The following is a 15,745-nucleotide window of genomic DNA, read 5'->3' on the forward strand; positions in this document are numbered from 1 at the left end:
CTGCAGGTGGCTCAGCGGTTTTGGTTTTTCATCTTAATTGGTTGATTTGCAACCCAGTCTACAAATACTTGTTCTTTTTTTGACATGTGCTCACTGCCGACACACAAAAACACATTCATAAATGCGCACACAAACACAATGATGCACAAACACACACACACACACAGAAGCACAAATGCTCTTATGGATATGCACACAGCTACACTCAGTTTGCAGTGCAGGCCTCTTTTCTCTACCGGCACCAGCACCTCCAACCCGCTCTCATTAATACACACTCGACTGACAGCTCGCTGTTGCCATGGCGACCCCCTACCTGTTGCCAAAGGAGGCGGAGGAGGAGGGGGAGATGGGAGTTTAGGGGCTTCTGAACGCAGCTCCAAACTATCGCAGTTGAATTTTTTATTATTTTTTTTTGCCGCCGCTGCTGCACGAACACACACAATTAACCACTTCGGAAGGGAGAATAGTTTCATTCATTTCAATGCAATTCAATCTGGCTCACTTCAGTGCAAAGCAATGCCTGCGTTCGCTGCGTTTGTTATGAGAGAAGTCGAATTCTCCGCAGGAATAAAAAATAGGCTGACTTCATTGTGTGACGCTCTATTCTAATTCTTCTCGTCATTTTCATACTTGTCTGTTCCATGTTATTCATTCCGGGAAGATAAGATGAAACTAACTTGAGGAAATTGCTTCTCTTAATTCATCATCCCAAGCTGCTCTATTCTAATTAAATCACTGCATATTCTATTCTCGCTATGCTATTCTTCTTTTTCCCCCCACTCCATACCATTCTATTTTAGATTCTTAACAAAGGTTTAATACACTGCTGGAGAAAACGGCTCTCTGGGCTAAATGTGCCGTGGAGGAATTCTGTAATAAACTGTAATTCATAAGTACACAGAAGCTCCGTGGTCATTAAAAATGCATGAAAATCAGCAGCATAAACACAACATGCCAAAGTCCTACGAGCTTGTTTGCTTTTATTCTTTCTCTTCTAACTTAAAGTTCATCCTTTTTATAGCTCAAAGGATGTGGCAACTGCTTTTCTTTTCAAGGAGACATTTGTTTCTGCTGTTACTTTGTACAACTACAACTTTTTATTATAAGAGAAAACTAAAAATTCATGATAGTCTCAACACTGTATTCACCTGTCAGTCTGTTCTGCTGATCTACGCTGCTGCTTGTTTGCTATTCTGCTGGATTAAGTAAAATAAATAAAGGTACAAAACCAAGGTACAGGCGTCTGGGCACAAATATACAATGTTTTGTATTAACAGTTGGTTGCAGTTGAATAAAGGTCCTGCACATCCATGTTACACCTACACAGGTGAGCCTTCCTGTTAAAAGCTCTGCTCAGTACTGTGTGGGTGTGTATAAGCTCCTCGTGGTGGAAATCTTAATCACTTGCACTAATTTTCATGCATCCGCAAGGGAGGAGCAGCTTCCACTGTACTCACTTTTATTACAACATTAAGGTTCACGCTAATACGGACATAAAAAAATTCTGCCCACCTACGCCAACATCGTTTGCAAAATAGCTCCAAGCACACGACAACAGAAAAATTAGGAAAAAACAGGAATCTAAGGCCCCTCTACATGCACAAAACGCCAAATAACAAAAGAATATTCAACCGTTTTATTGTATCACAGCAAACACAAACGTATGCAGGAAAAGTGGTGCAGTTATTTAATTGTAAATGTGAACAAATCAACTGTGAAGAAAGCGGCGCATGTTTTGCCATCGTTGTGATATCATCGCTTCACAAACTCTCTGCTTTATACGCTCGCATGAATGTACAGTCGTTCAAAAGTTTGGGGTCACCCAGACAATTTCATGTTTTCCATGAAAACTCACACTTTTATTAATATGCTAACATAATCAACAAGGGTTTTCTAATCATCAATGAGCCTTTCAACACCATTAGCTAACACAATGTAGCATTAGAACACAGGAGTGATGGTTGCTGGAAATGTTCCTCTGTACCTCTATGGAGATATTCCATTAAAAATCAGCTGTTTCCAGCTAGAATAGTCATTTACCACATTAACAATGTCTAGACTGGATTTATCATTCACTTAAGGCTGTCTTCAATGAAAAAAATGTTTTTCTTTCAAAAATAAGGACATTTCTAAGTAACTCCAAATTTATGAACGGGAGTTTGCCTTAACCTCAATTTTGTAAAAGCTGCACTTCATAAGTTGCTTGAAAAATCTTTTTGAGCGATCTAAAATGCAGCTTGAATGTGGATGAGAGGCTAAAACAAAAAGGGAAATATTTGTTTTGCAAAGTAAAGCGTCCGTATTAGTGTGGACAAGGCCAACTTCTTGTGATTTCACATTATTCCCTGCACAGCTTCACCCACCTTCATCCAGAGCAGAGGTCTGAACAGACAGAATAACTGAAAACATCTGTGTGGGTGTGCGTGGCCTTCAAACCAAGTTTTCTGCATCAATCAAATGTCTACAACACTATGTATAAAGGCAGCGCTCAAAGTGGGGGCAGCGACTGGAAGCTCGAGCTAACAGCTGAAGCAACTTTTGCTCTTAGATTTCTAACGTTTTTGTTCAAAAGGGAACATATTTCTCTTTTAAAGTGAGCCGCATATTCATATGTAATTGCCTGCCTGCCTGCAGTTCCGTCAGACGCTGTCAGCATCAAAGCTTGCCGACAGACTAAAATTTCATGAGGTCAGACTGAGATTTAAGTCGGTTAATTTCTATGCAGAAACGCAAACAAAGAGTCTGGTTCTGTTTATAGGTTTGTTCCAACAAGATGAACGCAGTGATGAGGAGGATTATGTGGTCATTACAACACCAGAGGAAGACAAAGGAGAGCATACACAACTTATAAAAACAGCAATCTACCATCCACCGTGTACACCAACAGGCTTTAGCTCCTAACAAAAGAGATTTTTTGTCCGTCTGGTAAACCCCATCTATTCTTTCATTTGATTGTCTAAAGAAGGCTTTTCTCATTAGGCAGCGCAGTTGCAGCATCCTTCCTGGAACAAAGCAAGCAAAGAGGAGCTTAAATCAATATGTGACTTAAGACAGTGACAGCGAGTCGTTCTGCGCAAGACTGAAAACTACAAAAGCAGCTCATGAGGCCTCGAGCTTGTGTGTGTTATCGATAAGAAGGGATCTGACGTTACGTGTGAACATGTAACTTGGATTTGATGGGGTCTTTTTCTGAGCAAACTCCACCTGTACGGTTGTGAAAAACATCTAAACCCGCATCTCCAACCACAGGCCGGTTTCAAACAAGACTGGTCATCGCGTACATCACAAATAATATTCTATTTTTTTTTTTTTTTTTTTTTTTTTTATTGTCCTTAATGAATTAAATTACCTTTCATTGCTAAATCTGTATTTAGGCAAGGCAAGTTTATGTATATACAACAATTTATGCACAAGGCAATTCAAAGTGCTTTACAATGGCAAAGAAATTAATTACAAAGATGATTAAAAAGTTAGACATTAAAAGCATGCATTAAAATCATAGAAATAAAACATAGTTTAAGCTATAAAATCAACATAAAATTTTATCATAATATAAACAAAGAAATTAAAACTAAGATAAAATTTACAATTTATTTACAATTTCTTCTGCCTCAGCCTCTCCCTCTTTTCAAGGAAGCTCTCCAGAGATGTTTGTTTTTATTAATTTTGGCAGAGGTTAGATTGACGGGTTCATTTAATGGCCAGGCATGGAAACTGACAGAGTCAAGTGTGGGAAACAAGCACAGATGCAAGTGACGAGAAGACGATTTAGTCGTTTTTCAAAATAAACCACCCTGCAGACTCTGCCAGAAATGTCCATCCATCCATTATCTGTACACCGCTTAATCCTCATCATTGTCACTGGGGGGCTGGAGTCTATCCCAGCTGACTTAGGTTGAAGGCAGGGGACACCCTGGACAGGTCACCAGTCTGTCACAGGGCTGCATATAGAGACAAACAATCACACTCACATTCACACCTATGGACAATTTAGAAATATCAATTAACCTCAGCTTGTTTTCGGACTGTGAGAGGAAGCCGGAGTACCCTGAAAAAATCCATCCATGCACAGGGAGAACATCCAAACTCATGCAGAAAGATCCCAGGAAGGTGGGGATCTTCTAGCTGTAAGGCGACGGTGCTAACCACAGAGCCACTGTGCAGCCCTCGCCAGAAATAAATATTAAAATAAACATTTTTATTCTTTCTGTGCAGCACGGTGGTTGGGGACTGCTGACCTAAACAACACGACACCCTGTCAACAAGCTGCCTCTCACTATCACACAGAGAGAAGCAGCATTAAATAGGACAGACACACAAACACACAGCAGGAGGACACACAGACGAATGTAGCTGCTCATGTCACTGTGAGGCCTGTCACTAGAATGAGCAGACTGCAGGGGAGACGTGTGTCTGAGCGTATATGTGCGAGTTGAGGAGGCCAGATGGCCTTCAGCAGGTCATTAATACCGACTACCATCCTGCAGTCACTTCCACCACTTAACCCCCTTCCTACTAAAGCCTGCTGCAAGACAGATGTGGAGAACGCTGCAGCGCTACACTGACAAATGGTGAGAACTTGTTGCACACTTAACCCTTCTGCGGAGGATCCTGTTTACAGAAAAGGCTCATTTAACAACAGGAAAGTTTGAGCTGGAAAGAACTTAGGAGAGTCAGAAAGTGCTGCAGGTGCTGATAATGAATCAACATGTTTGTTAGAAACAGTTTTTGTAAGTTTGTTATACTGTGACGGGTCTTAATGGCGACTTAAGCGAACTGGCATAAACACAGACCAACCTAACACTTAGATCTCCACAAGAACGCATCTTAACCAAAGTCTAAATAAGTATCATTGTACAGCCGATCAACGCTTAAGGATAAATGGTAAGATCCTTTTTTTTTTTTTTTTTTTAAATTAAATACATATGGGAGACATAAATAAACAAAAGCATTTCATCAAAGTCTTGTGTTGGACTTTATGGTGCTATAATTACTGACGCCAGGGTTTTAATTTTTGCTGCAGATATATTGGTTCCAAATATCAATTATCTGTGTCCTCAACAAAGAAAAACAGGTATTGGCCCTGAAAAACAACAACATAATGGTTGGCCCCTGGCTGTTAGCACACTGAGTTCTTCAAGAGGAGAGAAGAAAACGAAATAAAATCGATGAATCCATGTCTAAGGATCACGTGGCCAAGCAGGAAGTCGGACGACAGTTATACTGATTTTGGTTATTGATAGGGGCAGAAAATCCACAAAAGCTACAACCAATGGTTGTCTACACACAACCCTACACAAACCAACAGGCTACAGCTTTAGCCAATCATTGGTCCATCAATGCTCTTTTAAGCCTCTCCTGAAGAAACACAATCTTTAGTTTTTGCTATGGTGTAGGATTAGAACAACATACGATGCACATGAAATAAATCTGAATCTGGGATTTGCCACACTTTAAATGTGTCATGTTGTATTAAAACTGGTAAACTAGCTCATCCTGGCTTCCAAAATTTGACATCTGAAGTCTTTGTGTTCAGTTTCTGCTTTTGGCATCCATTCATACAGCTGGTGTTTGCAGACTTTAAAAGTTCAAAGTTTCAATAAAGAATTGAACAATTCACAGAAAGATGAAGGGTCAGAAAAAAGGCAGATTTTTGTCCATGAACTCACTGTACATTAGACATTACACACCGGGTGTCTCAACTGCAAGAAAAACACATATATCAGAGTGTGTTCCTAAATATTACACTTGGATTCAAACCCACATCGTTAAAAGAGTGTTACTAGAATAAAGGTGTCAGACCACCGAACTCAACCAACTGCCATAAAAAGATAAAACGCTGCTTCATATTTGTTTAACTCCCTTTGCTGATGCAGTTGTTTTTCTTACATCCTGGTATTATGAAAAGGGAGACTTCTAACCCAGTTTCTTGCAATACAACCCCAAGTATGAAATGAAGGATGTTTGTGGTCACGATGCATTATCACATTTCATTGTCATATTCTAACGTAATTTTGACCCGAGTGGGAAAAGATCTCCTGACCCTGCAACATTCTGGATATCCAGCTAAGCAGGACCATATGTACTGTATGTGGCTTATGTCATTTGTTATATCAGTATAATGTTATTTCTCATTGTATGACTTAAGTGTCATTGTGGATTTATGGTGAAAATTCTTCACTTTTTAACCTCTTCGCTGTGGCCCAGTGGGAGTGCTAGAAGTGGGTCGGTCTATGGACTGGATCTGGGGCACTCAGTCAGGCTTTCACAGAGCTTAGTGCTGATGGGTAATATCTGACGATGAGACTGGCTATAAATCTCTGAACAACGGAGGGCTGAAGGTAACTGGTGCAGACTCCATGTAAGGACAAAGACTAACAGATAGATACAAATACTCCAGGACACTCATCTACTAAACATTCACTTCACTTTCACACATATTCCAGAGACCTTTGACATTGCACAGATAATATACACTCACCGGCCACTTTATTAGGCACACCTGTTCAATTGCTTGTTAACACAAATAGCTAATCAGCCCATCACATGGCTGCAACTCTATATTTAGGCATGTAGACGTGGTCAGAACAACATGTTGAAGTTAAAAATGAGCATCAGAATGGGGAAGAAAAGGGATTTAAGTGACTGAATGTGGCATGCTTGTTGGTACCAGATGGGCTAGTCAGAGTGTTTCACAAACTGCTGATCTACAGGGATTTTCACACACAGTCATCTCTAATGTTTACAGAGAATGATCTGAAAAAGATGAAAATATCCAGTGAGCAGCAGTGGTGTGGACTAGAACACCTTGTTGATGTGAGAGGTCTGTGCAGGCTGGTTGGAGATAATAGAAAGGCAACAGTAACTCAAATAATTATCGGTTACAATCAAGGAATGCAGAATACCATCTCTGAATGCACGGCAACTTTGAAGACTGACTACAGCAGCAGAAGACCACATCGGGTGCGACTCCTGTCAGCTAAGAACAGGAAACTGAGGCTACAATTCATACAGGCTCACCAAAATTGGGCAATAGAAGATTGGAAAAACGTAGCCTGGTCTGATGAGTCTCCATTTCGGCAGCGAGATTCAGATGGTCAGAATTTGGCGGAGACAACATAAAAGCATGGATCCATCCTGCCTTGTATCAACAGTTCAAGTTGCTGCTGGTGGTGTAATGGTGTGGGGGATATTTTCTTGGCACACTTTGGGCCCCTTAGTGCCAACTGAGCATGATTTAAATGCCACAGCCTACCTGAGTATTGTTGCTAACCATGTACATCCCTTTATGACCACGGTGGACCATCTTCTGGTGGCTACTTCCAGCAGGATAATGCTCCACGTCACAAAGCTCAAATCATCTGAAACTGGTTTCTTGAACATGACACTGAGTTCACTGTACTCCAAAGGCCTCCACAGTCACCAGATCTCAATCCAAACTCAGCACCATAGTTTCTGTTTTCTTTGTATGCAGGTTTATCGGCATATATCAACATGGCCTTACCTGTTCCTGTCTCTCCAGCCAACGGTCTACCATGGGGTGATTGGCGCTCAGTGATGACCGGGCCGTCTCTCTTTGAAACTCCCTCTGATTGGCCCATGTCCCTGCATCCCGAGGCAGGCTGCGATACGTGTCCATGCCTTTACCCTGCAGGGAAAAACAGGCATGACGGTTTTGCAGATATGCCAATCTGATCAGCTCGAACACTGTTCCCATAAGTTCCAACTAAGCTACTGAAACATGTATACTGTCTGGTAACTTCTTGTCTTTATTTAGTTATTGGAGACATGCATAAATATTGGTTTAAAAAGAAAAATGGAACAGGTGCAAAAGCCAAATACAGACGAGAAAAACTTGAACACCACAGTGAAGAGATCCGGTGTATATGTTCAAGACAAAGGTGTTCTGAGGGTGTTTATTCTGTGATTCAACATTTCAAACCTGGTGGGAGTGATCTGGCTTGCAAAAATGTGTTTACATGTGACGTTTTGGTGCTAGATTTTCACCAGGTGTGACATCAAAACATCTTTTTGAAAGTAAGCATGTGTCTTGTGTAATGGATATACAAAGAGTTCCTCTATCTTAAATCATGTCTAGATGACAACACCTCAATCCATAGGACACAAAGGGATCTTGAATAGCTTGAGGAGTGCAAAAATTATATGATTGTTATGCTACTGTTTTTACAGTCACTAGATTTCAAATCAATTGCACATCTATGGGAGATTTTGGAGTAGCGTGTTAGCTGTTAACATTGTCAAAACATGAAATGAGGAAATATCTTTTGGAGGAATGGCACTGAATCCCTCAAGTGGAGTTCCAGAAACATGCAGAATTAATACCAAAGAGCACTGACACTGCTAAGACACTATATGTTGGTTTTTCCTTTCAGTTCCATTTCACAAATTCACTCCATGAACAACAATCAAGACACAAGCTGCTAAAACCAGCTATGCTAATGTAAATATTAAGTTAAAGGTCGAGTTTGCAGGCATAAGTAACAGTTGACTTTGGGACTTTCAGGTTAGCAAAGACAAGATTTGCAAATCTGAAGCACTGACTGAAACTGGAAATTCTATGTCATGACAGATATACACAAAACTTCAGTGCTTCTGTACAAATCAGACACTGTTGAGCTACATCTAGTTGTATTTTTAATTTTGGCAAGCAGCTTCTCTGCTTTTGGCACCCAGCTGCCTACCTTCCTCTCCAGGCTGTTTGTGCCAGAGGAATGGCGAGCTTTCAGGAAGCCAGCGGTGGTGGACCAACGGGTCGGGTTCTTCCTTGACGGTGTGTCTTCGGTTTGGACCCGAGAATCGCCACCGCTGCCGCCGAACGGTCCGTTGATGGTGAGCAGAGCGGGGTCGCTGCTGCGCCGGACGTGAAGGGGCATATCTGAGACACAAAACAGACAAAGCTTTTAGCATTTTAGCTACAATAGTCCTTAACCTGGAATAAACTGTATGAAGAAATATAATCACTGGATTTTTTTTTTAACTTGGTTGTAGGAAAAAGCCACACTGAGGACGTATGCTGAAAAAAAACCCACCCTTTGCTGTAGTTCATAAGACTCAAGACAAAGATTTAATATTATAGTTAAGGGTGACTGATGCAAATATGCTGAACAAATGGTATTTCTCAAACAATGTGGGCTAATAAAGGAAATTAATCACTGAAACTCCATTATCAGCCCAATGTGAATTAATCAGATTTATCACCAAAAGTCTAATCAGGCAGCTCCAGTTTCTACTGTAGTGTCCTCTCATAACACACACAGCAGCAGCAGCAGCAGCAGCCGGAGCAGCAGAATCTGTGTGGGAACAACAACATGAGGAAGAGCCTATTGAGAAACGCCGGCGTTAGTGGATGCCTTCCATTAAAACTCTTCACTCTGTTTAAAAAGTTGCAGCGTGTGGGCGGCGGGCCAAGGTCCAAATAACAACTCCAACAAGGGCAGAAAAACTCCACAGCCTCCGTTTGTCCATGACGCACAATGTTACAACAGCAAAAAAATCTCCTACTTTTCAGACCTCTGCAAATCCCAAAGCTGATTTGATTGGCTGCAAAGGAACCCGCCGGACCACACAAGAGAGACAGATTATAAATGAAATGTAATTGTTTAAAAAGTGTCATCTTTGGATGACAACTGTCACGTTCTCATGTCCTTTTCCCAAACATTCTGCTGTTGCATCCAAAGAGTGTGTGTCTGAATCAACAGTTGTGTGTATTGTGGAGAGTAAATGCATGAAGACGCTGACCGTGTCCAACTGAGTGTTTGTTTCTGTGTACTTTCCGATAAACTGACGAGATCTGTGTGTGTCAGAACACTTAATACTTTTGTTTAGAGATGTGTACATTTATGCAAGCTGAAGTGGAGCTGTGTGTGTGTTGCGGGGGGGTTGTGAATCCTTGTGTTTAAAGGCTGTGTGTGAATGATAAGTTAGAATTTTATGCGAACACAAACCAGTGGACGTGTGTTTGTGTTTTGAAGCATCCGAGCCAACAGCGACAATAGTCGTTGAGAGGCTGTAAAAGTGCTTGTGTGTGTGTCTGTGTGTTCAAACACTGATGTACTTGGCTGAGTGGTGCTGTTGGGTCACCCGGAGCGTGGGACCTAAATCCCTCTGAGCTGCAGGAGAGTTCAGGAAGGGACACAGTTCTGACAAGTCTTAAAACCAACTACTGCTACAAATGCTGTCGTAGGTAGCTTTAGGATGCAAGAATGCAGCTCTTCAACTGAATTACAGTCATGAGAAACGTGTTCTAATTTCACATTTTGTGTATTTAAACTGTACGGTCGAGAAATCTTCTGTATTTTCGGATATAGGATGACCTGACCCTATCTCAAATTTTGGGTTCGCATCACTCAAGACATTTTTTAACGGATTGGTATCCACACAAACCTAAGCCTGATAGGTAGTTTACATCTACTGTCTCACAGGTATCACAAAGGGAGAACACAATTTGTGGCAGGACGCCAGAGATGCAGCATTATCAGTCGACAAGGGTTTTAATCAATAACACAAATTCACCTTCTCGGATTTTTGCCTTGTCCTGATTTTGTTTTTTTAATCAATGAGCACAAGATCTGGACAACAAACAGCTCTGTTACATATGCCACTGGGATGTAGGAACACTCCCACCTTGTCTTAAACACATTAGATCTGGTCAGAGGTCATTAAGCACCACACAAGGCTTTGTCATGGTGACCGTTGCTAGCTAGAAACCCACAATGTTCATCCCAGCTGGTCGAGGCAGACGGCCGCCTTCCCTGAGCCTAGTTCTCCAGGGGGGTTGCTTGCTCAAAGGGAATGTTTGGATTTGCTGGGTTTTCAAAGTGTAATTTTGTTAAATATTAACTGTTAATTTTAAATTAGCCAGGCAATTTGGTGAAGTATGTTTCTTAACATTCATATTTAAGTTTAGTTACTGTGTATCATACGTAATACTGTAGGGTGTAAAGTCAATATTGAACTTAGATAAATTTCTACTTTTATAATATTGTTGGGTCTTAACAATTAAATTATTCAGGTCTGTTAAAAATAATAGTAAAGGATCTTAACCTTTATGTTTAAATGTGTAAGCCAATTTGTAATGCCAATCTTATTCTGTATTTGAGAGCATTTTGGCTCAACATCTGTTGCTTCAAATGTGCTATTTAAACAACTGACTTCACTGTGATCACATTTCACACTGCTGGAGACATCTGACAGCTGAAGATATCTGAAAATATCAGAAGGAAAACACTTAAATCATAAATCTGACTGCATTAAAACACAGTATATATTATGACAGAGGGCTTAACAGAGGTTTAAAAAAGCCCATATCATCCCATTTCTCTCTCACTCTGATTATAAGACACAATCAGTAATAAATTAAATACATAATTAAAGGCATTTGCAAGTGATTGCCAAACTTCAGAGATGCGTGACGGCTCGACAAAAATAGACCCAGCGGACATACAAACGCTCCTGCTGTCTTGTAACCTGGACGTCATTAGTAAAGTGTGGTCATTTCTTTTTCTCTTTTGGAAGAATGATGATGCAGTTATAACATAGAATATTAAATAACAGCAGTAAAGTATAATATAAGAAATAAAAAAAAAAAAACATTACATGTCATTCCACAAATGCACAAATGTGACAAGACACATTAAATAAACACTATAAAGCCACAGGAGTGTATTTAAAGCCCAAAACAAATGGCCACTCCTTGGATCTTTGTACTCTGTCCAATAAACAAAAAGTAGCTTTTGAAATTAGCATTTGAAAGCCTCACATGTCCACAATAGTGGCACTGTCTTTTTATCAGCTTTTTCTCATCTACAGAGGTTTTGAGTCTAACAAAGGCAAGAAATTGACATCAATCCATTTGTGAGTTTCCATTGAGCTCTCTGTCTAATAAGTTTAATCACTTTTCTTTTGAGTTTGTGGACCAAACAAGAAAACTGGCAGCCCCACAGAGTCCAGCGCCTCTCATCTCGTCTCCTCTAACATAAATCGGTGATTGAAAGCTATTCTCATTAGGCGCTCACGGGAAGAAAAAAATTAATCAAATTCCTTCTCTTCCATGTCAGACATTTCTCTTAAAACCCATTAAAATTCAGCTGATGAGATTCAGAGTCGTCAATTAAACGGGGTTAGAATTTATTATGAAGACGGCTAAATTGGACGCAACTGGCAGGTGCGATTATATTACCAGATTTCCATTTCTTGTTCAAATTTCACATTCAGCATCTCGACCAGAAATCCAATTAGGGCTGCGGTGACCTCGCTCACACCGTCCGTCAGTGTTTGTGTGCGAGACGGAGACAGAACAGGAAAATTTGGGGTCTGTGAAAGTCAATCACTGCCATTTCACACAGGTCATTAGTGGAGAAGCCAAACTCCAACCGCAAGGAAGCTTTAAGTGTTAATTAAAGACACTAATTAAAAATAATTTGTTTATAACTATTATTTCTGCAGAAGAAATGAAGAGAAGTTTTGAGCACGAAGCATAAAATGACTCTATAGAGGAAGTAAACTGAAAATTTAGAATAATTCTGACAAAAACACTGGTAATGTTTTTACTTTTCATGACTTATAATTCCATGTATTTACTACTCTTGCTATTCATTTTTCTTGTCACCCTTACTGTCTAATTAGTTGCAACACTTCTTTAACGTTAACATGTTTTTACTCTGTATGTTACTGTTACTGCACTAAAACACCAAGTTTAATTCCTCAGATGTGACAATCAAAACTGATTTAACTTCACAGTTAGTGCAGCTTTTACAAATGAAACCAATTTACGCCCCATTGTAGACCTTTAAAAATATTTTTTGAATTCATTATTTTCTCTCCAAAAGCCTTTCTGATTTCAATTTTGCAAGTTAATTTTATTTGTGTGGAAACTTTAACATCTCTTTAGCATCCCCCTGTAAGAACAAGTTATAATGAAGGTGACAGAAGATGAGAGTTGATAGAAGTTTTAATAAGCTCATTTATGCAGCCTTCAAAAGCAGTTTGAAGTGCAGGAGCAGCAGCAGGTGCTTTAGTGGGTATTCTGCAACCAGGTTTTACCTCTTCAGCTGACTTACGATGCCCACGAAAGTAGGAGCGAACCATGGTGCAGGTGTTGTTGTTGCCATGTGTATGAGTTTGGATGGCACAGCGAGTGGCGTCTAACATGAGGTGAGGCTTCTCTTAATGCAACATGGCTGACAAACATGAGCGTCTTACAGGACATTTTCTTCCCTCATGTTCTTGTTGTTTAGTGGATTCTTTAAATCATTTTTTAATGAGTTAAGCAACTCACAAAGTGGTGCAGACACACCGTTTGAGTCGACCCAGCATCTTCTGCTAAGCATCACTTTCTCCACTGTTGTGTTGCTAACTATAGCTGATAACACCCAACATCAGAGCATCAGAACCGTGTGTGTGCAAATCAGTGTGAATCCATGCAGTTCAGATCTGTGGCATGTTAAAAAAAAAATAAAATAAAAGTTTGGGTTCATTTAGAAATGTCCTTTTCTTTAAAAACAAAATAAACATTTTCTTCAATGAAGATAACATTAAATTAATCAGAAATACAGTGTAGACATTGTTAATGTGGTAAATGACTATTCTAGCTGGAAACAGCTGGTTTTTAATGGAATATCTCCATAGGGGTACAGAGGAACATTTCCAGCAACCATCACTCCTGTGTTCTAATGCTACATTGTGTTAGCTAATGGTGTTGAAAGGCTCATTGATGATTAGAAAACCCTTGTGCAGTTATGTTAGCACATGAATAAAAGTGTTAGTTTTCATGGAAAACATGACATTGCCTGGGTGACCCAAAACTTTTGACCAGTAGTGTAAATGTTACAAGGTCCAATTCAGAAAAAAATGCTGTTGCAACTTTTACAGGACAGTGACCAGGATGCTCATTGAAACGTGAAAGCAACACAAGAATTGCATGTCAAGAAGTGGCTTAAAGATACTTTTTTACCTTTTGCACAGAAATCAGTACAAGATTTACTGGCTTTACGCTAAAGTTCTTGTTTTTATGAGATGCAGCTTCAACTTTGTCCATCATTATTTATCTATCACTATCATTTTCTCTATTATTAGTTACCATAACTCTTGTTAAAGTTAACTGGTGCATCAAGAATTCAGAAACTTACATATTTTATTTTCATTATTAAAAGCAATAATTAATTTGTGCTTGCAGGTTTCAATTTCACTTTATATTTTCACGTTAAGCAGTTTGTTACAAGCCACAGGGATGCATAATTGTTGTGTTAAAGTAGAAACCAAGAAAAGAAGCAGGGAGACAGTGAGAATATGTGTTTGTCTCAATGTATATATATCTGTGCATGCGTGCTTGTTTGCTTCTGCTTTCGATTTTGTGCAAAAAAGGGTTTTTGCTTGACTCAAATTGACAAATCACCTACAAGAGTCAGTTCCTCATCCAAACTCCCAGTAATTACAGTAGAAGAAGCGACCTGGCCAGCAGAACTGCGGAGGTGAACGGGCTCCACGTCACATTTGATTTAGGAGGCAGCGAATAGAACCAATTAGCCACTTTGGCCGCGGATCAAACGGCTATCTGTGGCTGAAAAAAAAGGCAACTCCTGTCCAATTAACAGAATTTATGAACAGCGGCTGAGATACTGGGCCGCGATAAGGTGATTTGTCGGGGTTTCTCCATTCTGCTGTTGTGTCTGACATTTGACTCCAACGAGGACGACAACATGGAACATGAGATTAACCGACTCACGTGTTCATCAGTAAACATCTTCAGAACTGATCACATCTGTGCATAACGATCCCTCTCTACAAATACTGCAAACATCTGCAAATCAGCTGATGGCCACTGATCCAGAAACATGTAGTGGTAGTTTAATATTCCCCCTCCAGTGGTTGTACTTACTGGTGCGCAGGGCCGAAGGCGTCACCTCGATCTCGCTGGCTGCCTGGTAGGGCTGGAAGGCCGAAGCTCCGCTGCCAGCGCTGAGGTCTGCAGCAAACAGGTCGGGGCTCTGGGTCCCTGTGGAGCTGGCGCTGGTGCCGTCGCCTCCATGATGGGGCTCCTGCTCGTCATATATAGCGATCAACTGGAAGAAAAGAACACAGGAGGTTTGGATGTGAGAGACGTGTGGATTTGTGTTAGAATGTGTGCCATAAACAGACTGGGTTCTTTCTGAACTGTATGGTCTTAGAAAACAATACAGGAATGCAGCAAAATGTTTAAAATCTCCAGAAAAGAGAATTGCAGTTACAATGATAAAAACAGGAACAAAAATGGGAATAGATGATATGGACCCTGCAACAACTGACAAAACAAAGCGTACATCTCAAAATAAAGGAACAGAGGATTGAGAGAGTAAAGAATTGAGTTTTAAAAGAAAAAGACGATGATGTGGACACGATTTGTGGAGAAAAGTTTAGTTTTTTTGCATCAAACTGTTGCATAAAACCACAAAAGAATACAGACGTAAAGACCAGGATAAAAGTAATATTACCATTATTATTGTTATTGTTATTATTATTATTATTATTATTATTATTATTATTATTATTATTATTATTATTATTATTATTATTATTATTATCCTTGTTTTTATTGTTATTGTTATTATTATTGTTATCATCATCATCATTATTATTATTAGCCTTGTTTTTATGGTTTTACTCTCTATTTTCTTTGATTCCACTTCTTTTTCATTAATTTGATAATATATTTTCCTTAATTTGGAATTGTTTGGTCTTTTTATTATTT

The 15,745-nt window shown here is 39.8% G+C and overlaps 1 protein-coding gene across 9 annotated transcripts in view; it reads right to left on the minus strand.

Moving 5' to 3' along the window:
* Positions 1-15,745, minus strand: part of pard3ab (par-3 family cell polarity regulator alpha, b) — a 307,758-nt gene that overhangs the window by 177,195 nt on the left and 114,818 nt on the right. For all 9 annotated transcript variants that reach the window (XM_055014228.1, XM_055014227.1, XM_055014224.1 and 6 more), the window contains exons 3-5: positions 14,897-15,080; positions 8,703-8,896; positions 7,505-7,648 (exon numbers count right to left, since the gene is read on the minus strand). In XM_055014228.1, coding sequence (XP_054870203.1) covers positions 7,505-7,648; positions 8,703-8,896; positions 14,897-15,080 — 522 coding nt within the window. The remainder of the gene's footprint in view (positions 1-7,504; positions 7,649-8,702; positions 8,897-14,896; positions 15,081-15,745) is intronic.

This window comes from Amphiprion ocellaris, chromosome 10, assembly GCF_022539595.1.
Source record: "Amphiprion ocellaris isolate individual 3 ecotype Okinawa chromosome 10, ASM2253959v1, whole genome shotgun sequence".
Lineage (NCBI taxonomy): Eukaryota > Metazoa > Chordata > Actinopteri > Pomacentridae > Amphiprion > Amphiprion ocellaris.